Source organism: Planococcus citri, chromosome 5, assembly GCF_950023065.1.
Source record: "Planococcus citri chromosome 5, ihPlaCitr1.1, whole genome shotgun sequence".
Lineage (NCBI taxonomy): Eukaryota > Metazoa > Arthropoda > Insecta > Hemiptera > Pseudococcidae > Planococcus > Planococcus citri.
Genome location: NC_088681.1, coordinates 60,524,272 through 60,549,551, shown reverse-complemented (window position 1 = coordinate 60,549,551; position 25,280 = coordinate 60,524,272). Strand labels below are relative to the sequence as shown.

At 34.7% G+C, this 25,280-nt stretch overlaps 1 protein-coding gene across 4 annotated transcripts in view; it reads left to right on the top strand.

Annotated features, from left to right (window-relative positions):
- LOC135847616 (uncharacterized) overlaps positions 1 to 25,280 on the top strand; it is a 170,838-nt gene that overhangs the window by 88,356 nt on the left and 57,202 nt on the right. Inside the window, exon 3 of one of the 4 annotated variants that reach the window (XM_065367241.1) lies at positions 17,676 to 21,533. The exons of the other annotated variants lie outside the window; for them this stretch is intronic. Within the exon in view, the coding sequence (XP_065223313.1) occupies positions 17,721 to 19,547 (1,827 nt within the window). The 5' untranslated portion in view covers positions 17,676 to 17,720 and the 3' untranslated portion in view covers positions 19,548 to 21,533. Of the gene's footprint in view, positions 1 to 17,675; positions 21,534 to 25,280 lie in introns of those variants that run through there. 4 annotated transcript variants of the gene reach the window in all.

Sequence of the window (25,280 nt, the reverse complement as noted above, 5' to 3'; positions counted from 1 at the left end):
TGTGATTTTGCTCATTAAAAATAGTTGATTTCTACTTTTTGAATCATAAATTTTCAAAAGCTTTCGCCCTCGCTTCGCTCGGGCTGAATTATAGTGTTTTTCCTGTATTATTTTGTTTGACAAAATAGTCTTTAATTAAACAAGTCAAAAGTGAAAAGTGAAAATTTAAAAAAACATTCAAATAGAAAATAATGGTCCTAGACTCCTAGATATACTTCTTGAATTACCTATTACACTGAAAGAAATAAACAGTAATAGTTACATTGAAACAATGCACTCAGTGCATTAAAACGCGGTAATTTTGGTATAGGAATGAAACGCATTAATCAGTAGAGGAGAAGGTACAATTATGGACCCAGGTACAAATATGGACCCCCATGGTTTAGTGTACAACCACTAGCGCTACGGTCATGCTGAGTACTAAAAATTATACTAGTAGTGTAGTATTGATGATCCAAGTACTTATTTTGGATCCATGCATACTTGGGTGTCTCTCATCAGCAATTGTTTTTTTTGCGCATTATTTTCTTACCAATGGAAAATTTTACAAGTTTTTCATTCAGTAATTCATCAACTTCAAATAAAGTTTGGAAAAAAAATTATTAGCGAAGTAAGTAGCTTACAATGTGTACTTTCAAAGTATACTTTCATATTTGTCTGTGCTTCAACTGATTTTCATAATTTTTTTCATTTTTCAAAAACTGAGCCGATTTTTTGCATGGGTATAAATATGGACCCCTACATTTTTTTTACCTAATTCTGATTCAATATTTTTTAGAATATCGAGAAAAGTGTTATTAACCCTTAAACACCCAAGCAAATCCTGAGATGTTATGAAAAAATGCTTTCAATTTCCTGAATAAGACCATCACAAGTATCACTTTTACTCACAGTTCACCCCCCAGCCCCTTGAAGCCACCTCGATAATGATAGACTTAAGTATTTATTTGATTATTGTCAAAAATCGAGGAAGCAAAAAACCGGATTGGGTCAATCTTGGAACTGAATGATATAGTTTCATTAGATGTAATGAATGAGTGAAAGGATAATTCCAAAGAACACCTCACCCCTTTTTGGGGGGCAAACATTGATAAAAGTTGGTATAAAATACTTGGACCCATGTCCCATTTTTGGATGAACATATTGATGGTTGAGCTTTCACAAAATGAAATTAAGAAAGGTGTGTAAATGGTGGACCAGAGCGATTTTTTAAAAATTTGATATGCTTGTCTCGATAGAAACCTGAAAAAACAGAGCATGAATACGCAGAGTACATAATATGGGAAATATTATCAAGTAGGCTTGAAATGACAGAAATAAGAATTGAAAGGAACATAGATGCTTTTAACAGCACATAAGTTCAGATAATCTACGATCCACCCATCAAATCTGTTTATCACTCCGTGGATATTCTTTCTCGATATTTGTCACCAAATAGTTACATCCTACAAAGGTTAGCAGTATGATTGTTTTTCTGCAGAAATATCGAAATAGGTTTATCTACCACTTTGAAAAGCTTTACACAGTCAAATTGCAGCACTCCCTGGCATTTCATAATGTTCAAGCATTCATGAAGAAGTCACTATCCCTCCTTGATCATAGATAATGTAGTTCTACATCATGAAAATTGCACAAGCAGAAGTCGTCGTTTCCAATCATGATATTTCATGATGTTGAACTACTGCTATCAATTTCACGTTTCTCCGCACATCCAAACAATTCTCACAGTAACGAATTTTTCTAGACCTAATTTCCTTAAGAAAATTTTCCTACCTGGCTGGGATTCAAACCTGCGACCTCTCATTCCTAACTACCTACAGTTAACGACATGGCCGCGAGTAGAATATTTTATTCAGGCCCTCGAAGTATTTATAGGTTTTTCAATGTTTGAAAAAAATGATTTCATTGCAGTATGGTGATGTACTCAGTACATCGTTTACTGTATTCAGTAAATCACTGCATGGTTCTCAGTCATGTTTAAGGAATGTAATCATTGCTTACTATACGATGTAATTATTACCCACCAAATGATGTTTTGAATACCATGTCTGCAGGACTGAGTTCTCAAAGTAATGTAATGAGAACATAGAAATGAATTTTGAAAAGTAATGCAATAAATCCATCCTGGCGATGTACTCATTCCATCACTTGATGCATTCTCTAATTTAACCTATGTAATCATTACATCAAAATGAAGTAATTTGAAAATTACTGTACTGAGCAGTAACCATTGCATCAATTTCAGGACTGAATAAAGCGTTTTGAAAATCATTTCTTTCAGTGTATCAATTTTCAAAAGCGTTTGCCCTCGCTTTGCTTTAAAATCGGAAGTTATAAAATTTCAGGGTTGTACCTCAAAAAACGCAAAATTGTATTACGCAGCACAAAATAGCGAAAAGAAGTGGGAAATTTCTTTCAAAATTATCAAAAAGCACGAAATTTTAGCGTTGAAAGTTGAAACTTCTTCTTAACATGATTTTACTGCTCTAAATTCTTAAACTCTTAATCTTCGCCCTTCTCTTCTTGTCTTTAGATTCAATTTTCAAAGTTCAAAAGCTGAATAAATCACAAAAACTAACAAAAAAAGTACACATTTTTGATTTCAATACCTACACCAAGAAAAATTTCTGCTCGTTTTCCCTTTCGATACCGATTTTCTGCTAATGAAAAATAATGGGGAAGGGGGTGTGGTGGTGGGTATCAGAGTAGCACATTTCGCTCTACCGCTTATTGGACGCCAAAAAGCCAAGAAATTTCCTACAAAACGAGCACCTGTACAAGTGAAAGTTTAAAAGTATTTGTACCACCCTCTCCAGAGAACGGGAATTTTGAATTTTGAGCACGTATGGGCAAATTTCTCGGGTGGGGGAGGGGGTGGGCTCAAAACATTTTTTGGGATGGTTTTACATCCAAACTAACATCTTGGGTGAGATTCAACCAAATCGGATAAATGGCGGATTTCACTATCTTATCCTGAAAGGTTCTTTTTTTCATTCGTCCTGGAACATGAACTTTATTTACTTTTGTTTACCTAATAATTTTCGGACTGATGCTGGCTTCATCGAATTAATTCGCTCGTTACGATTCCAGATTCGAATTTGCGCCTGTTCTGATACATAATCAAGAATCTCGGAAATGGCTGAAATACGAGTAGTGCCTGCCGTGTACGATATTGCTCAACCGACTCCGGTATCGTTGCAAGATCTATCAGCCATCGCAGTTAGTCTGGGCATTTGGCGTAATGAAATACTGCAATGTCGCAAGAGAAACAGGATGCATGAATTTTACCTGGTCGCTCCGAATTTCTCTTCAAAATCATCATTAGGGCTACTTCCTTCAGTAATTGATGATCTTATCAAGGAGTATGTCCTCAGATTTGAGGCTTCAGCGAGGACATGGTTGTCTGCTCACTATGAAAGTATATTCCGAAGAGGCAGATACCATGAAACCTCTGTTTTTGAAGTCTTCGACGATTTCGTCTGTGACTATAATGGCGCTATCGATTATGCGAGAACAGCGAAACGCATGATGGTTTGTGATGGACTTGATGTGGTGGAAAAATTCTCTATAGCTTGTACGTATTTTTTCGAAGACGATATCGCACTGATTTCGCCATCTGTGTGCCAGAGTATCGACTTGAGTGAAATGTATTTTCACCAATGCCCGCAATTGTATTATTGGATTTGCCATCTCCGGAATGAATTGCATAGGATACCTAGTCAGTGGAACAGCAGATCTGTTGTCGAAATTATGTTTGACCACCACATGGTTGAGAATAGACCATCTCTCGAGTATTTTTGGAGTCGTTTACCTGTTGGAAATCAAATGGAAAAAGCCGTAAACGTTTTCTATCGTGATATGAAATTGTTTGTTACGTTCGCGTTATCAAAACTAAACGATCAACAGCTCGATGAATTTGTTAATACGTGTGGTTGTAAATTGATTCTCAAAATGCTAAACAATCGTCTCCATTACAACTGCTTCTTTCAACCGACTTGGAAGTTCATTGCAAATAAGGTGAATGAAAGTACTTTCAGATCATTGGTGCTGGAAATATTGAAACTCGAGCTAGCCTCGGCGTTAGAATGGCGTATAAAATTACCCCTGAATTGGTTGCATTGTTGGTCGGAAAATTTTGAACAGTATCGAGGCTAATGTAAAACAATCGATAGTCGAAGATATTTTATCCGACACGAGATTATTAAATGAAAAGATGCGTTCGTATCAATACCACGATCGTTCGATCGGATTTTTATTGCTCATTCTTCCATCGGCAACTTTTGAGCAGAGAAGCGCGTTTTGGCGTGACTGTTGGCCTCATTTGCTCCAAGGGACTCGACTAGATGATTTGAAACGCACAATGGAACTTTGTTTTGAAAATGAAGATGAAATTGCACAGTTCAAGCGAAACAATTTTGCTGAAAGTGAAAAAGTGCGTATCCGGTGTAGCAAAGTATTGAATTATGTTATTGCTGGTATGTTCGACGAATTGAACGAGTTCGTGAAGTTTTGCTACCCTGAAGTTGAAGCAGCGAAAAGTTACAAACGGCAGCTTTTGCATTCAACTTTTCTCGTAGATAATAGCTGCGGTTTTACTTCTTCGCTTGTCGATAGAGTTGACGAATTTAGTGTATTCATCGACGATGCTTTCATCAATAAAAATCAATCGGCAGGTTTTAAGAATCGACTCGTGTCCTCACCTGCAGTTCAAGAGGTTTTATCGCATTATCCCTGCTCATACAGTCCTTCTTTTGAACCGATGATGAAATTAGTGGACACATTTGCTTCGACGCAAGAAACTGTGCGTGCGATAAAAATGCGTATTATTAGTTTTTTGACTGAGTTGAATTCAACTGGTAGTAGGGATGATAGAGATAGATATTATTGCAACTGTCACTGCAGATCACCTTGTGCTGACCAATTTTTATTGTGGTTGTTGGGAAGCGTCGAAGAAGTTGAAAGATTCAGGCAGACTTATATACGATAGAAATCTACCGGCATTGAGAGATTTCTCTGCGAAATTCAATGTCCTGAGGCTGCCAATGCCATGCCACGGTGTTTTGAAATTCAACTATTTGGTCATTTTTAGAAGCCGATCATGTCGAATTATTCAGGTTAATTGGGCTTTTTAGATTTTCAAATATGTCGAGTTTCATTTTAACTTATTTTTAGCATGGGATTTTTGACAATTTGCACTCAAGTAAACATTAACTGTCTTTTTTTTGTATTTCCAGTACCTACATAAAATTTGTGTTATTCTGTTACTATACCTACTGTGTACTTACTTTGATTTTTTAACGGCGAGTGCATACAGAGATGCATTAATCCTTTTTTCATTTTTCATGAACGAATATTATGTTTATATAATATCTAGTTTTAGTTCATTCGTGTACGCGATAAATAAATATATTATACCTACTTCTATCTTCATGATAATTTATGACTTTTTTTTTTCATTAAATTACTAATACTGTACCATAGTCCATGTTCTCATTCATTCATAGAAGTTTTATTAGTTGTAAGTTGATAGCCTAGAGAACATTTTCAAACTGACCTTTTTTCAAAGTACGATACTTAATTTCCAGTAACTATCTGGAGAGTTTCGCCAATTTTTCAAAGTATAAATTTCTGGAATTTTTCCTCTCTAAAAAAATAAAAATCGCGATAAAAACATTTTTTTCGAAGTACGATAATTTCCAGCAACTTTCTAGAGAGTTTCACCCAATCTCCAAAGTATGAATTTCTGCAATTTTAGCATCTCTAAAAAAATAAAAATCGCGATAAAAAATGAAATAAAATCAGTCAGTGAAATGAAATGAATTTTTTTGAAAATTTCAAATTCCTGTGTAAAGTGAGAATTCTTTTAAATTCACCCCTTTTTTTTGAATCCGAAATCAAAAACCAGAAATTTAAAAATATTCTACTTTCGTTGATTATCGTTATCGTTGCGAAAACAAATTGAAAAATCCACTAAATTTGTTTTCATAACTCGTGAATTTTCAAACAAATCAAATCTAAAACCCTCCATATTACGGGTGTAATAATCTTTCAACTATAAACAGTTAAACACCCACAAACAAATTTTTTTCGGGTTGTATTTTTTGAGCGAAATGAATTGAAAAAGTTCTTCAAAAAAATTGAAAAATTAAAATGAAAAAAACACCAACTCTTAAGTCATAAAGCTTTCAAACATTCTCATTTTTTCAATTTTTTTTCAAAAAAAAAAAAAAACAAAATAAACCCTACCAATTACCGATTTACTTCACTTACCTTATTCGAAAAATCGTTAGTATCAAATTATTCCGTTGACAGCGCTCGTATCGATTTTCAAAAATAAACAAACAAAAGTCCAGCGTTGCCGAGTAATTGAAAAAACCAAAAAATTATAGGTAAGTATTCGTAAAGATCATAATGCAACATTGCAAATGCTCTAAAAACAAATTAGTATCATTTTGTAGTAATTTTCACAATATTGACACTTTTCATTTTCACTAGTTTTCCTGCCCCTCGATTTAACGTAAAAAATGTCTCTTTGATGTGCTTTTTCAGAATTAAATTTTCTAGAAAACCGCAACAAATAATATTATTCAAATCTGAAAAATTTCAATCTGTTGTTTTTTTTTTACGATAAAATGGAAAAGCTTTTAAAAAGCTGCGGCTCTATTTTTGGGGAGGGTGGGGACGGAAGGGTGATAATTTCATGTACTTACAACGAGAAAATACATTCAAAATTTCGCTTACTTTGAATAATTTTGAAAATCTGTTGACATCATTTGATTTGGGGGGGCGGAGAGGAGGGGACTATACGTACCCAGGAATGATTCAAAATTTTTTGAAAATCCAAAAAAAGTACGAATTTTGAATTTTTAACAACCAGACGCCCTGATGCCAAAAAAGTACTTTTTTTGAAAATATGCACAAAAAATTTGTAAAACTCGCGAAGAAAAAACGCTCTAAAATGTCACTTTGAATCGCGATAAAGTCGCGAATTTTGAATTTTTGAAAACATGCAGACATTTTGAAAAGAGCACAAAAAAAAGTAAGAAACGCAGTGAAAACGAAAATACTGAATTTCAGATTTATTGAGAGTAAGTAGGTGTGATGTACTTCAAATTTATGCATTTTTTCATGTCAGATGGGAACCGTTGAGAGCTGGGTCATTCAAAAATTGCTAAAAAAAAAATAATTAAATTCAACTACATAATTATAGGTATACAATTAGTAAACTTTTTTTTTTAAATAGAAGAAATTAGTTGTAGGAGGAGGCTGATTGGGCTTGTTAGATTTTTGAATACATACTTACATTAAGATCATTCTAGGTACATCGCATTTTTGCGACATCATGTTATTATACCTACATAATATGTTGATTTTTTTGCCAAGAGTGCATAGCTACATAAGTGCACCGATAAATTTTTCAGTTTTGATGAACGAATTTTTTTGCTTATGTGGGCACCTAGGTTTTTTAGTGTGCGTAGCACACTATTGGTTTCGCTTTGAGAAATTGAAATTTCAATTGCAATGAATGTTCTCTTAAGCTATCCAACCGTTTTTTGTACCTATTGGACACCATTTGAGAATCATTAAGGCGGAGGGTATAGATTTATTTTCATTCAATTCGGATGGGTAATTGCTGAGTAATTGCAATTTTAGTTCATTATTTTAATGCATTAAATCCTAAAAAAGGGAAAAGGGGACTTGTAGAACACCTGCCGCTCATTGTACCCTGCTATACACCCAGTGTATTCCATCACCAGCTGTGTTTCATTGTACCCTGTTACACCCCCGGTCTGTGAGCTGTAAATTCCAAGTGGGAGTGGTTTGGTGGGGCGTTACCAAACAAATATATTAATTTAATGCCCTAACCCTCGTAGTGAATTGGTGGCTGAGTGGATAGGGCATGTAGGTAGGAATAGGAAATTTAGGGACCCAGGTTCGAATCCCCGTGAGGTAAGTAGGTATTAGGTGACAGATTTTTCGTAGGAAAATTGGATAGGTAAATGCTTTGGAGTTACTACCTATGTAGTACATGATAATGGGGCAAAAATAATGCTGAAATTGAGTTATGAATTATATCATTTGCTAAATAATGCTGAAATTGAGTTATGAATTATGATATCATTTGCTAACTAAAAATTCATTTCATTAATTTTTTGTCTACCTATAGCCATAAGTATAGTAAGAATTACCTTGACATGAATAATTTTTAACTTTTTACTTATAATTTAAAAATTACTTCAAAATGAGTAATTAAACTAATTTTTGTACAATTGAAACATGTAATTTTTATTATCATGATTTAGTAAAAATTATTAAAACAAAATGATTTTTACTATTGGTACCTATAGCAAAATTTATTAAAATGATAATTTTTACTATACGATTACAGTAAAAATTATTGAATGGGATCTGGTACTTAATTGTGCTAAATACCAGTATTTAGTTAAATTTTTTTGTAAAAATTACCCATATTTTTTTCCGTGTAATTTAGAGGCAATTCAAATTCTTAACATATTTTATAAGATTTAATTCTTAATTTAGAATAAAAAGCAAGTTCTGAAAGTTGGTTTGAAAATTTATAAATTTGAAGACAATGGAAATTCTAAAAAAAATAATATGAAAATTTGTATTTAGAGACGCTGAGAATTCCAAAAATTGATTAAAAGTTCTGTAAGTTGCAGATAATGTGAACTTGAAAATTATATGAAATAAGTAGGTATTGTAATATTTATGAAGAAGATGAGAATTCTGAAAAATTGGAGGCAATGTAAATTCCAAAAATTGAGTAAACGTTTTACAATTTGTGGACAATATGAACTTGAAAATTGAATTTGAAATTTTTTAATTTAAAGACAATAAGAATTCTGAAAAATTATTCAAAATTTGACTATTTAGAGGCAATGTGAATTCTAAAAATTGATTGCAAATTTCCTAACTCAGCAGCAATGCAAAATTCTGAAAATTTATTGAAAACTTTATGAAATTGTAGCAATGGGGAATTCGGGAAATTGATTTGAAATTTTGTAAATTTTAAAACAATGCAAACTATGAAAAACAACTAGAAATTTCTTAGTTAATTTAGAAGCAATACAAGCTTTAAATTATTCTGAAATACCTATTGTAATTTGGAAAATATGAAAACACTGAAAAACAATTATTATTTTGAAGCAGTGAGAGTTTCAAAAATTCTCATTACTGTGACATGGTTGATTCACTTATGCACTACCTAGATGTAATAACGGTTATAGCTGTAGAAAAGGCAGCTAGCTACGCACACTTTGCAGCTAAGTTTTGCTTAGCTGTCTAGTTTTCATTCGTTCTGGAGCATGAACTTTATTTTCTTTTCTTTGCCTATTGATTTTCAGCCTGCTGCTCGCTTCATCGAATTAATTCGCTCGTTACGATTCCAGGATCGAATTTGCACCTGTGTAGATAGATACAGGGATGCTACGCGGTTACTTTTTAAGTAACCAAGTTACTAAAAGTTACTAATAGTAACTTTTGGTTACTTTTTAAAAATTTTGGTTACTAAAAGTTACTTTTTCCGTGTTTTTTTCACAAATATCCTTTTTTTTCTTCAAAATTTTACCCAGAACTCTTTTTCTTTTCATAAAAAATGATGTTGTTTTACCTCTCAGGAATTGTGAATTTTCGAAAGCTTTTGCCCTCGCTTCGCTCGGGCTTTTCTTCATATTTCTATAAATATACACATAATAATTTCCTGAAAAATTAAAAATTTTGAAGCCAAGAAAATCAACTTTTTACTTATGTACATCGTCAGGAATGACGTTGTTTTACGTCTCATATCAATTTTCGCAGCTTTCGCCCTCGCTTCGCTCGGGCTTTTACTCATATTTTACAACTATCAAATGGGTACCTAGGTACATATATGTAATTTTCTGAAAACTTTTAAAATTTGAAGCTTTTGAAGCCACGAAAATCAACTTCTTGCTTAAAAAATGAGGTTGTTTTATGTTTCGAATCATAAATTTTTCGCCCTCGCTTCGCTCGGGCAGATAAGAATTCTACTGCTACAATTTTCAAACATTTCCTAAAATGGAAAAATCAACTCGACAAATTCCAAAAACATAATCTCATCAAGTCATCAATATCTGACCAATTATTTGAAAAAATCTTGTTGTTGGGTGGGGGGGGGGTGTGGTGGTAGAGTAAAAGTTGGGAAAATCTAGCGTGAAAAGTTGGGAGAATTTCAGTCTCTCCCCCCCCCCCTTCCAACACATCGCTTCATCACACCTCTGAAAATAAAATGTAGTAGTTTTTTATGGATCAGAGTTTTTCGGTCATCTCACCTATATTTTTTGCATTGGAAATTTTTTTGGTCACTTTTTTGGTTACTTTTTGGTTACTTTTTGGTTACTTTTTCCAGCTTTTTTGGTTACTAAAGTTACTTTTTTTGAGAAAAATTTGAGTAGCATCCCTGTAGATATCGAATCAAGAATCTCAGAAAATGGATGAAACAGTACCTGTCGTATACGATATTGCTCAACCGACTCCGGTATCGTTGAAAGATCTATCAGCCATCGCAGTTAGTTTGGAAATCTGGCGCAGTGAAATACACAAACATCGCACGAGCAACACGATACGAAGATTTAACCCACGCTATTTGGATATCTCTTCGAAATCCGCATTACTTCCTGGTTTGCCTTCAATAATTTATAATGTTATTGATGAATATGTGCCAAGATTTGGGCGTTCAGCGAATACATGGCTGTGTGAACACTACGATAGAATATTCCATTTATACCGTACCCGTGTCAATATGAACTCTGTTTTGGAAGTCTTTGACGATTTCGTCGCTGATTACAGTGGCACCATCGATTTTGTGAGAACCGCGAAACGCATGATGCTTTGTGATGGATTCAGTGAGGTCGAAAAATTCGCTATAGCTTGCACGTATTTTTTCGAGGACGTTATCAGACGAATTTGGCCATCTGTATGCCGGAATTTCGACTTGAAGAAAATGTATTTTAACCAATGTCCGCAATTGTATTATTGGATTTGCCATCTCAGAAATGAATTGCGTAGGATACCTGGTCAGTGGAATGGCAGATCTGTTGACGAAATTATGTTTGAACATCACATGGTTGAGAATAGACCATCTCTCGAGTATTTTTGGGGTCGTATGTCTGCGGAAAATCGAATGAGGAAAGCCATAGACACTTGCAATCATGATAAGAAATTGTTAGTTACGTTCGTGTTATCAAAACTGAACGAACAACAGCTCGATAAATTTGTTGATATGTGTGGTTGTAAATTGATACTCGAGATACGGAAAAATCACACCGGCTTCTTTCAACCAACGTGGACGTTAATTAAAAATAAAGTGAACGAAAGTATTTTCAGAACATTGGTCATCGAAATGTGGAAACTCGAGCGAGCCTTGGATATTGAATGGTGTCTGAAAGAACGCCAGAAGTGGTTCTTCTTCTGTTCGGAAATTTGGAACAGTATCGCGCCTAATTTAAAACGATCGATAGCCGAAGACATTTTATTGGACAGGGGATTGTTTAAGAACATGTGTATGGTTTCGTGTGGTGTCAAACGTTTCGCAGGATTTTTATTGATTATTCTGTCATCGGCCACTTTTGAGCAGAGAAGCATATTTTGGCTCGACTGTTGGCCTCATTTAATCGAATGCTCCCGAAATACAGATCTGCTTAAAATAATGAAACTTTGCTTCGAAAACGAAAGAGAAATGGCCCAGTTCAGGAATAACGTTGTAGCTGAAAGTGAAAATTTGCGTCTCTTGTGTAGAAAACTATTACGTAATGGCAGGTTCGTCGAACTGAACGATTTAGTGAACTTTTGGCTGCCCGAAATTCAAACAGCGAAAAGTTACAAGTTGCAGCTTTTGCAATCAACTTTTCTCGTTGAAAATAATCCTGTCGATGTTTCACTCGTCAAAAATGTCAACGAATTTAGTGTATTTATCGACGATACCTTCGACGATACAGATCAATCGGCTGATTTTAAGAATCAACTTTTGTTGTCACCTGCAACTCGAAAAGTTTTATCGCACATTCCCTGCGGATGGAATTGTCGTGTTGAACCGCTAATGATATTGGTGGATACGTTTGTTTTGACTCAACAAAGTGTACTTGTTATAAAAATGGGCATGATTAGTTATTTGAAGGAGTATTTTTCAAAATGTCGTCATAATAGATGTTTTGACGACAGAAGGTTCAGAACACATGTTTTTGACCAGTTTTTATTATGGTTGTTGGGAAGTGCTGTAGAAGTTGAAAGATTTAAACGTACGTATTTGAAATAGAATTCTGCCAGTGTTGAGAGATTTCTCAGTGAAATTCATGATGTCCGGAGAGTGCCACTGTTTTTTTTTGTTTTTTTGTTTTTTTTTCAACAATTCTGAGTGAGTAGGTAGTAATACTATGTTTAGAAGTCGATTATGTCGAATGATTCAGGTTAGTTATTGTGTTTGTTAGATTTTTAAATACATTGAGATTTTTTTTGATTTTTTTTTTTTTTTGATTGCACAAGAAGTGAACCTTAAATATGTGGCGATTCGCTAAAACTTTTTTTTATATTTATGTATTTGAGGTACCTACGTTATGTTTGTGTTATTATGTTATTATCTATGTTGATTTTTTCATTTTTCATGAACGATTATTTTGTTTATGTGAATAGAAGTACCTACGTAGTTTTAGTTCATTTGTGTACGAGGTAAATAAAATATATACTTCTATTTTTTTGACAATTTATGAATAATTTTTTTTCAACTCAAATTTACTAATGATGTAGTCCATGTTCATTCATTCATACATGTAATGAACTTATTCACTCTCATTGTGCCATTACAAAGCACCTGCATCCTGGTCCACATACGTTATACTGTAATATAGATACTTAGTCGTGCTTACATAAAAAATTAGATTCTGGGCTTAAAACACTCGTAAAGGACCACTCTTCAAATAGCTACTCATAAAAAAATCTCGCTCAGCGATTCTCACCCCCTTCAGAGGTTCCCAACGTGGAAATTTCAATATTTCTTTTTTCAAGTCGCGCAATCAATCGCGTATTACTCGGAGGGTAATTTCGCAGCTGAAAAATGATCTCACAAGGGAACCTCTTGAGGTGTCCGCCTCCGATTTGAACGGGACCGCGATTATTTGGAAAGAGCATACATAGGTAGTCTAAAACCCCCAAAACCAAATTTTCAGTTGCCCAAGTTCATTTTTCGATTTTTGGCGAATTTTTGAAAATTCAAAATTGACTGTTTTTGGCGATTTATGCTTTTTTTTTTAAAGCACGTACTTGATCAGTAAAAATAGTCAAGATAAGTCCCAAAACTAATATTAATTACCCAAATCCAAATTTCACAATTTCCAGCCATTCTGGAGCCTCCAGCGCGATTTTTCAATTTCTCCAGAATTTTGAATTTGTTCTAGAAGGCGTGAATTTGAAGTTGGGCAGTTAAAAATCGAGTTGTATATGTGTACATTCGACCTGTTTAACGAGTTTATCCACATTTGAACCGATTTTGAGAGTGACACCTCAAAAGTGATTTTTTCACCAGCTTTTTTCAAAATTAAAAAATCCAAAAAACCAAAGATTTTCCGTTTGCGTGGAAATTTTTGAAATTCACGTGAATCGCTGTATTTCTTCAAGAACTAACCACCGGAGCGCATCCAGCTGTTATAGAGCGAGATTGACACTTCAAAAAACCACTCTTGAGGTGTCACTCTCAAAATCGGCTCAAAAGTGGATAAACTCGTTAAACAAGTCGAGTATAATACACAACTCGATTTTCAGCTGCCCAACTCATATTCACGCCTTCTGGAGCAAATTCAAAATTCTGGAGAAATTGAAAATCGCGCTGGAGGCTCCAGAATGGCTGGAAATTGTAAAATTTTGATTTGGGGCTTAGTTACGGACAAAACACAGTGATTTGCGCAAATTTCGAAAATTTCCTCTCAAACGGTTATCTTTTGATTTTTTGGATTTTTTAATTTTGAAAAAAGCTGGTCAAAAAACCACTCTTGAGGTGTCACTCCCAAAATCGGACTAAACCTACATAGATAAACTCGTTAAACAAGTCGAGTATAATACACAACTCGATTCTTAGCTGCCCAACTGCATATTCACGCCTTCTGGAACAAATTCAAAATTCTGGAGAAATTGTAAAATTGCGCTGGAGGCTCCAGAATGGCTGAAAATTGTGAAATTTGGATTTGGGTAATTAATATTAGTTTTGGGACTTATTTAGACCATTTTTACTGATCAAGTACGTGCTTTTAACGAAAAGCATAAATCGCCAAAAACAGTCAATTTTGAATTTTCAAAAATTCGCCAAAAATCGAAAAATGAACTTGGGCAAATGAAAATTTGGTTTTGGGGTTTTAGACTTTGCTCTTTCCAAAAATCACGGTCCCGTTCAAATCGGGAAGTTCCCTTGTCTGTAAAAAAGTTCGGGCATTTCATGAGGATTTCAAATAAGTATTTATGTCAGTTTTTGCCCTAGCGTTGATAGGGGTTGAAGTAAGAGGGGTTGAAAGGGAAAAACATGGTGTTATGCAATCACAAAAAATTTCTAATTGGGAGGGGTTTGAAAATTATTGTGGGGGTATCTACTAAGGTTGTCTACAACATACTGAAAAATTTTAAAAATCAGTTCACATGGGGCTGAGAAAAATAGTATGAAATTTCAGAAAGGGCGTTCCCCAAAAAAGGGAGGGGCTGTGAATCTGAAACTTTTCACGCGAAAGTTTCTCGATGGTAACCACCTTCCATGCTAATATCGACCCAAACCCTCTCGAGGGTCATTTAACCCACCTTGGGCGCCTGTAGCCTTTAAGTATGTATTTTTCAGAAACCCCCTTTCATTTGAATGGCTGCAGGTCCACCCCCCTCCCTAGTAGATACAAAGACGGTCGATACATCGCTAGATCGGAAATTTGACGTAGATGATTCTGTCTAACCCCATATTTTTCGCTAAAATGCAATGCGGGGGAGAAAATGGTGAAAAACGTGTTTTGGAGGGCTAAAATCCGCTGCGGGGGGACGCACCAGGTGGATCGGGGCGGCTCCAGATATGTTGTTTAGGACACCATTCTAGGCATTTTAAAGCAAAAAAATCTTTTGTGACAATTTTGTTTGGGTTCAACCCTTTACCAACTGTACTATAAATTCAATTCAAAATTTATATACACAAAAATTTGTTCATTGAAAAAATTTGAAAATCGCCATTTTTTTACAAAATTGAAAAAAATTAGTACCAATTGATAGAAAATTGTATCCTCTTTAATTCAAGTCCTTACAAAAATTTTCCTACATAACATAACATAACATAATCCTTTATTAGTAACGTGTCTTGTAGTACATAATTTACAGTAATTTAATTAGGTAGCAAAAAGTAAATAAATGAATAAAATAATACATAACGATTGCTACTTTACCAAACTCACGCTAGGCCCACAGCTGGGCAAAGGATTCTTGTAGCCTACCCCATTCGTTTCTTTCTTGAGCCACCCTATGAAACATCTTATGCTTTAAGAATTCATCTAGGTCATCGGTCCATCTCGCCCTCTGCCTACCTTGCCTTCTAGGTTTGTGCCCTAAAAACCAGAAAGTAATTCGATATGTCCGTCTATTGTCTGTCAACCTACTCACATGCCCGGCCCACTTCCACTTGTTTCTCCTAATCCAGTGCTTACAGATCATATTATTTTTTAATTTTGATTTTATTGTTTTAATCCTGATTTTATCTGATTTTTTGATATGCAGCATTGACCTCTCTATAGAGTTCTGAGTAGTTTCGATCTTTTTCATGATTTTCTTAGTCAATGTCCAAGTTTGAGAACCATATGTTAAAGCAGGCAAGACACATGCGTTGAAGACTTGACTTTTGTGGTAGTTTTGAAAAGGCCCTTTGAAAATATTTCTCAAAGTCCAATATTTTTTCCAAGCTAGTGTGATACGCCTGTTTACTTCTTTTTCAGTACTGTTGTCAAAAGCTATTAGTTGCCCAAGATAAACTGTTTCGGATACTTTTTTGATTTCTATATTCTCTATTTTTATTTTTTTATCAGTATTTTTTGTTAGAATTTGTGTCTTATCAAAATTTATTTGAAACCCTGCTGCCTTTGCTGACTCATTCAATTCCCACATCATCTGTTCAAGTTCCTCAATAGTGTTGGCTACTAAAACTAAGTCATCTGCAAAACGAAGATGACTCAGGCTCTCTCCATTAACCAAAACTCCCCTGTTATCCCACTCCATATTTTTGAAAATTTCTTGTAATGCCGCGTTGAATAATACAGATGAGAGAGGGTCCCCTTGCTTAACTCCTCTTTCCACATTGAAGTAGTCACCCTTCCTATCCGTAATTGTTCTTGCTTTTAAATTTTTGTACATATGTACTTTGGATCACTTTTACTAAAACTAATGGGGCACCCTGATTAACTAGAGCTTTCAACATGAAACTGTGGTTGAGCGAATCAAATGCCTTTGCAAAGTCTATGAAGGCGAAATGGTTGCATTTTTGGATAAGCTGACCGATGGTGTGGAGGTGATCAACCTTCATTTCCGAGAGAAATTGAAAAAACTGCATTTTCCTGATGTTTCTGAGACTGTTTTCTTGGTTGAATAGGTTTTCTGCCGATACTAGCGCTGTACCGCGTTACTATAATCAGCGTAGGTTTTGAATGAGGGTGGAATACGGGAGATGGTCTACTTGTGTTTTGTATATACAGTAAGCGCCGCTTAATGTGATCGGGTTGGGACAGAGTGGTTGCTATTCTATTAACCGAATTATTCCAATAAGCAAAAAATTTAAAAAAAGGCAATTTATTGAAAAAAGGTGGAAAATTTTTGGCAAAAAGCAAGAATGACAATTTTAGCAAAAAGCAGGTACTTTTCTGCAATTTCAGAAAAATGAGCGAGGCTTAAGCAAAAATGTGGCAATTTTGGGAATTATTGGCAAAAAAATTACACTTTTTCGTAATTTTTTTTGAAAAAGTGAGAATTTTTTGCATTTTTTGGCGATTTTAAGTAGATAAAAAAAAGCTTAAAAGATGGACTTTTTTGGCAAAATGCAAGATCTTTGAACAATTTTTGGAATAAAGTAGGCCCTATGTTGAAACTTTTTGCAAAAAGTCAAGAATTTTGACAATTTTAGCCAAACAGAAGAATTTTTTTGCAATCATTGTCAGGAAATTACTTTTTCGCAATTTCCGTTGAGAATGGGAGTTTTTTTTTCAATTTTTCAGTTAAAAAACGAGACTTTTTGTTTGATTGTTTGCTTTTTTCGACAAAAAGTATTCCTATTTCATTGATTTTTGTTGATTTTTGAAAACTTTCCCATTCTATTAACCGACTTCATTCACCTTCAATTACCTCATTAAGCGAAATTCTTTCAATGTAAAAAGATACAGCCGTTCCGTCCCAACGACTTTCCATTCTATTAAGCGAATTATTCTAATAAGCGCAATGATAATAAGCGGCGCTTACTGTATTACTTTATTGAGACCTCTGAGCTAGAAAATATCAAGATTGGAAAATCCATTTTGAAGAATTATGAACGAAATTTTTTTTATTCGTCCCAGAACAAACCTTATTTTCTTTTCTTTATACCTACGAGTATTAATTTCCGGACTGCTGCTCGCTTCGTCGAATTAATTCGTTCATTACGATTGCAGGTTCGAATTTGCACCTGTTCTGATACACAATCAAAAATCTCGGAAATGGATGAAACAGTACCTGTCGTTTATGATATTGCTCAACCGACTCCGGTATCGTTGAAAAATCTATCAGCCATCGCAGCTAGTCTGGAAATCTGGCGCAATGTTATATACAAACATCGCATGAACAGTACGATAAAAAAATTTGATCCACTCGAATTGAATATCTCTTTGAAATCCGCATTACTTCCTGATTTGCCTTCAGTAATTTATAACGTTATTGATGAATATGTCCGAAGATTTAGGCCTTCAGCGAATACATGGCTGTGTGAACACTACGAAAGAATATTCCACATAAGTCGCTGCCATGAAAATTCTGTTTTAGAAGTCTTTGACGATTTCGTTGCCGATTACAGTGGCACCATTGATTATGTGAGAACAGCGAAACGCATGATGGTTTGTGACAGATTTAGTGAGGTCGAAAAATTCGCTATAGCTTGCACGTATTTTTTCGAGGACGATATCAGACAAATCTGGCCGTCTGTATGCCAGAATTTCGACTTGAATACTATGGATTTTCGCAAATGCCCGCAATTATATTATTGGATATGCTGTCTCAGAAATGAAACCGATAAGATACCTAATCTAGGAAACAGATCTGTTGACGAACTGATGGTGGACTACCACATGGTTGAGAATAGACCATCGCTGGAGTATTTTTGGAGTCGTGTGTCTCTCGAATATCGAATGAGAAAAGCCATACACACTTACAATCGTGATAAGAAATTGTTAGTTACCTTCGTGTTATCAAAACTGAACGATCAACAGCTAGATGAATTTGTTAATACGTATGGTTGTAAATTGATACTCAAGCTACGAAATGATCACTCGTGGTTCTTTCAACCAACGTGGACGTTAATTAAAAATAAAATGAACGAAAGTACTCTCAGAACATTGGTCATCGAATTGTTGACACTCGAGCCGTTCTTCGGCTATGAAAGGTGTCCGATAGAATGTCAGAACTGGTTGTATTATTGTTCGGAAATTTGGAACGGTATCGCGCATGATTTAAAACGATCGATAAGCGAGTATGTTTTACCCATTATGATATTTAAAGAAAATAATGTGCGCGTGTATTCATTTGGTGGCACACGTTTCGTCGGACTTTCGTTGCGTATTCTTTCATCGGCCACTTTTGAGCAGAGAAGCGCATTTTGGCGCGACTTTTGGCCTCAGTTGATCGTGGATACTCGAGTTGAAGATTTGCTTAAAATAATGAAACTTTGTTTCGAAAACGAAGAAGAAATTGCCCAGTTCAAGAATAACATATTAGCTGAAAATGAAAATTTGCGTCTCTTGTGTAGAAAACTATTACTTAATGGCATGTTCGTCGAACTGAACGATTTAGTGAACTTTTGGTTGCCCGAAATTCAAACAGCGAAAAGTTACAAGCTGCAGCTTTTGCAATCAACTTTTCTCGTTGAAAATAATCCCGTTGATGATTCACTTGTCAAAAGTGTCAACCAATTTAATGTGTTTATCGATGGTAGTTTCGACGATAAAGATCAATCGGCAGATTTTAAGAATCAACTTTTGTTGTCACCTGCAACTCGAGAAGTTTTATCGCAGATGCCCTGCAGATGGAATTGTCCTGTTGAACCGCTAATGATATTGGTGGATACGTTTGATTTGGCTGAACAAACTGTACGTGTTATAAAAATGGGCATGACTAGTTGTTTGACGGAGCATATTTCAACAAGGCGTAATTATGGATATTTTAACGTCAAAACGTTCAAAACACCTGTTTTTGACCAATTTTTATTGTGGTTGTTGGGAAGTGCTGAAGAAGTTGAAAGATTTAGGCACACTTATTTGCAGAGGCGGATTTAACTAGGGGTAGGGAGGTGTCACCCCTCCCCACCATATTTATAAAAATTCGGATTTGTCGGCAAAATTATTGTAAAGGAGGAGTCCCGATAAGGTCACTTTTTGGCCCCAGCCAATTATCGACTCGACCACTCTCAAAATGTTGTAATAAATGTTCCAATTACGAATCCGTGGTTAGTTAACCCAAAATGACCATTTTTTGGGTCTCTAGGGGTTCCCAAAGTTGTGATTACAAAAAGAATTTTAGGAACCACTGAATATTATTTTCAAAAACTTTTTTAGCGTAAAATATCTGTTTGAACTCGATAAACGTTATGCGAGGTGATTTTTCCTATTTTGGACCCTCGGGGCAGAAATTGGGGGGGGGGGTTGATTTTTTGAAAATTTTTGAACCACCATTTTGAACCTACCCGTTTGAGCCCGGCTAAAAAGCTTTTTACAGTTTATTAGTATCTGAAAGACCTTCATCCTACCGAATTTTGAGCTCAATAAAATTTTCCGCTGGTACCCCAAAATCCAGTTTTCCATTTTTTCGCAATTTTCGAAATTTTGGGAACCCCTGGAAAACTAGAAACCTGCGATTTGCGCCAAACGTAACGTTTTGAGGTATATTGTATTCAATTATCTTGATGAAAAAGTTTAATTAAGCTCCCTGTATGTTCGTAATTTTGAACCATTTTTTTAGAACCCCCCACTTTAGGCACCCCTAAAAAAAGGCGTTTATGCATATTTTTCCAAATAAATTGAAGAATTTACATTTGAAACGCACTAGCAAGTGCTCGATAATTTTTCATATAATTTTCCCAATAAATTTCAAAATTCAGCTATATCGAGTCAAATTCTGAGAATTTAACTATCTACGTTTAAATCGTGAAAACGTGATTTTAACGTATTTTCGAAGAGTTAAATCTCAGAATTTGACCCGAAAAAACTTAATTTTGAAAGTTACAGGAAAAATCGAATGAAAAATTATCGAGCACTTACCAGTGTGGTCCGAATGTAAATTCTTCAATTCATTTGAAAAAATGTGCTTAAACGCCTTGTTTAGGGGTTCCTAAAGTGGGGGGCTCTAAAAAATGGTACAAAATTACGAATTTAGGGGGGGGGGGGTGGATTAATTGAACAACTCTATTCCACATAAAAATGTAAACCCCTCCATGATTTCATCAGCACGTTAAAATTTTGATTTTTGTCGGCGAAATGACATGATACACACCCCCCCCCCCCCTCAACTAACATGAATTCGATCCGCCTCTGCCTATTTGAAATAGAATTCTGCCAGTATTGAGAGATTATCCGTAGGGTTCCACTGTTTTGGTTTTTTTTTTAACAACCCTGCATAAATGAGGATTTACTCTAGTAATGCCATATATTTTGTCGACTTTTTCAGGTTAATTGTGTTTGTTAGATTTTTAAATACATTGAGATTCGTTTTTACTTACTTATTTTTATCTGGGTTTTGGTTTTTTTGATAGTTTGCGTAAGAAGTAGATATATACTTAAGCTGTGTGGTGATTCGCTAAAACTTTTTTTTATATATTTGAGGTACGTTAAGTTTTTTTTGTTATGTTATCTATTCTATTATCTATGTTGATTTTTTTAGCTGCGAGTGCATACAAAGGTGCATTGATAATTTCTTCATTTTTCATGAACGAATATTTTGTTAATATAGGTAGAGGTACCTACGTAGTTTTAGTTCATTTGTTATACGCAGTAAATAAAATACATACTTACTTACTTCTATTTTTACGACAATTTATGAATCTTTTTTTTTTTACTTGAATTTACTAATGGTGTAGTCCATGTTCATTCATTCATATTACGATCTTATTCACTCTAATTGTGCCATTACAAAGCAGTTTCATCGCAAATACTTAGTCGTGCTTTCATAAAAAATATTGTATAATCAATCGTGCTATAACTTCTTTGAAGAAATAATTTAGTCAATCCACGTCAATTTAACTAAGTATAGAGTTTCAAAGTACATAATGTCTTTTAATTTTTCTCATTTTCTTCTGCAACGTCTCCTCATCAAAACAACTAAACAAACTTCCACTGTTTCGCTCTCAGTCTCTTCGTAGTGGGAAGGATGCTTTGTCTATTTTTGCGATATCTTCCTTTCGATCTCGTAGTAGTGTTCAACTTCAAGATGATGTAATTCCGCGCAGACCCTTCTCCCAATATTGAGGCGAAAATCTGAAAACAGTGATAAAAGTGTTCGATAAAAATTGCAAAAAAATACTATCATTTTTTTGCTAATAATTTTCTAAAAAGTCCCCGCTTTCAACTCAGGTTATCAAAGTATCGCTTTTTGCCAGAAATTGTCAAGAACCCTGACATGTTCACGAAATGGCCAAAAGAAAGTTCCACTTTTTTTTTAAATGGTAAAAGTTTTCCTTTCTGCTAAAAATGTTTTAAAATTCTTCTCGATTTTTGAAAAGGAATTATGCAGGTAAAAATAAACTCTCGCTTTTTCAAAAGTAATTAGACAGACAAAAATTTTCGCTTTTGAACAAAATGACTGGAAATGGTTTGTTTTTTTTTTTAAAAAAGAAATTTCCCAAAAATTTCGTTTTTTTATGTCTGGTTTGAGTGATTTACGTATGCGTGCAATTCAATGTTTTATAGGGTTGCCCAGTTTGCCACTGTTTTTTTCTAACAGGTCTGCATAAATTGAAAACGAACTAATTTTCAGAAATCCAAAATAATTCGTGCTGGGAGTCCTTCCCTCCCCCCCCGTTTTCCCTCCTCTACAGAAAGAATTAAAAACAATTGGAAAATCCAAATTTACCCAAAAATTTTCCATTTCTGCATTGAGATTTTTGTAAATGATCCACTTTGGCTGTGTTGATTCTTTTGTGTGAGGCGCACAGTGGGCTGTGAGCACCCTCAAAACAGGCGTAATTCAAAAACTTACAATGAACCCTAAAAAAATGGTACAATGATATCCTCCCTTATGTTTTTGGGGTCGCAGAATACGAATTTGACAATATTTTTTTTGTAGGGGTGGGGGGTGAGGGGGCGAGGGGAGCGAAAAAGTCAAAATTTGACTATAATGATGTGTGATATGTCGAAATTTATGTTTTTGAGGGTGTAGATCACGAATCGGACAATATTTTTTTCGTAGGGGTCAATGGTGGGGGCTGAGGGGGTGAAAATGTTTAAAAATTCAAAATTTGACTATAATGATGTGTGATATGTATGTCGAAATGTATGTTTTCGAGGTTCTAGATCACGAATTTGACAATATTTTTTTCGTAGTGGTGAATGGTGGGGGATGAAGGGGGTGAAAAATTCAAATTTTGACCATAATGTGTGATATATCGAATTGTATGTTTTTGAGGGTGTAGATCACGAATTTGACAATATTTTTTTCGTAGGGGTGAATGGTGGGGGATGAAGGGGGTAAAAACGGTGAAAAATTCAAAATTTGACCATAATTACGTGTGATATGTCAAAATGTACGTTTTCGAGGGTGTAGAAGGGGTGAAGGGTGGGGGAGGAAGAATTTTATATTGGGGTGCCGTCAAAGTCCCTGGAAGAAAAAATTTGTCACATTTTAACGAAATTCACCAAGATTTTTCACTATAATCGACTGTGGAGGTCGCGGGGGCACTTTGGGGAAAAAATGGCAATTAACATCTTGAAATACACTATCTTAAGTATTACCAGCCACTGGAATTTCCCGTGCATCTACGTGCAAAAATTTTTTCTATTCCTATTTATGCAGCAGAGTAGGCAAAAAACGGAGTTTCAACGTAAATTATACCTCTATAACTACTTTATAACAACTAAAATCGAGTAAATTGATGAAAATTACTCACTTTTAGTTGAAATATTCATATTCGGTACATTTCGACATATCACACATCATTATAGTCAAATTTTGAATTTTCACCCCTTCACCCCCTCACCCCCACCATTGACCCCTATGAAAAAAATATTGTCAGATTCGTAATCTACACCCTCAAAAACATACATTTCGACTTATCACACATCATTATGGTCAAATTTTGAATTTTTCACCCCCTTCCCCCCTCTCACCCCCCACCCCTACAAAAAATATTGTCAAATTCGTATTCTGCGACCCCAAAAACATAAGGGAGGATATCATTGTACCATTGTTTTAAAGTTCATTGTAAGTTTTTGAATTACGCCCGTTTTAGGGTTCTCACAGCCCATTGTGGGGCGCCAGAGTTGAAACAAAAATGAAGAAATGAAATTATCGAAGTGTGTAGCATTTTTTTTCCAATTCTCATTCTGAAATGTTGGTCTCCTTGCATAGAGTGCCTGAAAATTTGAAAAAATGAAAAAGAATTCAAAAAATCGATGTTTTGTGAAAACCAAATAAAAATGTCCCATTTTTGTCAAAACTCTTTCGTAATGACACCGTTTTTTTTGTTTTGATATTTTTTTTCATTTTTTGAGGAGGAGGGTCATTTTATATCAAAACAGTTCAATTTCGAGGTTTGGTCCGCCGATTTTTCTGGAATTTATTTGTGGAAAGAAGGAAAACGTTATCATATTGCCGTCCAATTCTCCTTGGCGATTTGATTTTTTTTCAACGATTGAAATTTCTTGTCGTAGTACTGAACTATGAAGTCAATGGACTTGGAACTGCTGCGACACAGTGAAAATAAAATTTGCTTGCAAAGTTCACAGTGTAATTTACAGCAATTTTAAAAATACATAGGGTCATTCCATACCAAATTGGCGGATTTTTGCACGAGGAGTCTTCGATTTTTTTTTCAAAATCAGATCATGTGTAAGTAGAGGTCATCAAACGATGACGAATGACCCGAACCGGACATTTTTTCGATTTTTTATGACGGAGCTGGCTTTAAAGTTCTCCAAAATGACCGAAAATGGAAAATTTCAGTAACAAATCGCTCCGGTTGTACGTGGTATAGAATTTTGAATTTTTTTTTCAAATTGTAGTGCATACTTTGAAAGGGTAATCGACGAATGATGTCAAAATCAGTGTTTCCACTTTCAAAAACCTAAAAAATCGATTTAAAAACTTAAAATGTAAATATAACCACGATCTCGGCGAGTAAAAATTCTTAAAAAATTCTCAGTTTTAGTCCTTTTTATGAAGAATAACATATCAAAAAAATGGACTGGCATTTTTTTCATTTTTGAGAAAAAAATTACAAGTTTTACACGACTTATTGCAAAAATACCATTAGAAACCTAAAAAATGAAAATTTTTGCTTTTTTGGGATATTTTACCAATGTTTAGACGAACATGTGCAAAAAATCCCCCTCCCCCCCAATTTATCAACGAATTGACGAGAAATGTCATTTTTCGTGCTATAAATTTTAAGAGTGAAACATATTGAAAAAATTTCGCCGCCGTTTTAAACAAAAGCAGGAATCTAAAAAATGAATATTTTTGCAGTTTTGAAATATTTTATCAACATGTATGTACACGGACATGTAAAAAAATCTCATCCATGTCGTGTTTTTTTTTGTTTTTTTATTACTGTTCTAATTCGTGTTGGATTTTGAAATGATTAATTAAAAGTAAACTAATCAATATTGTATATGTTCTTTGTTTCAGGTGAGTACCAGTTTTTGTTTTCGAATTGAACCGTTTATGGTATGCTCAAATATTACATACGGTAAGTGATCCATTTCTTGATTTTATGTAGTCTCCTCGAAGATGGGAACATTAATTGAAATGACGAATCTAAAATGAAATTGGCTACTGTGATCTATCTAAACTACATATGA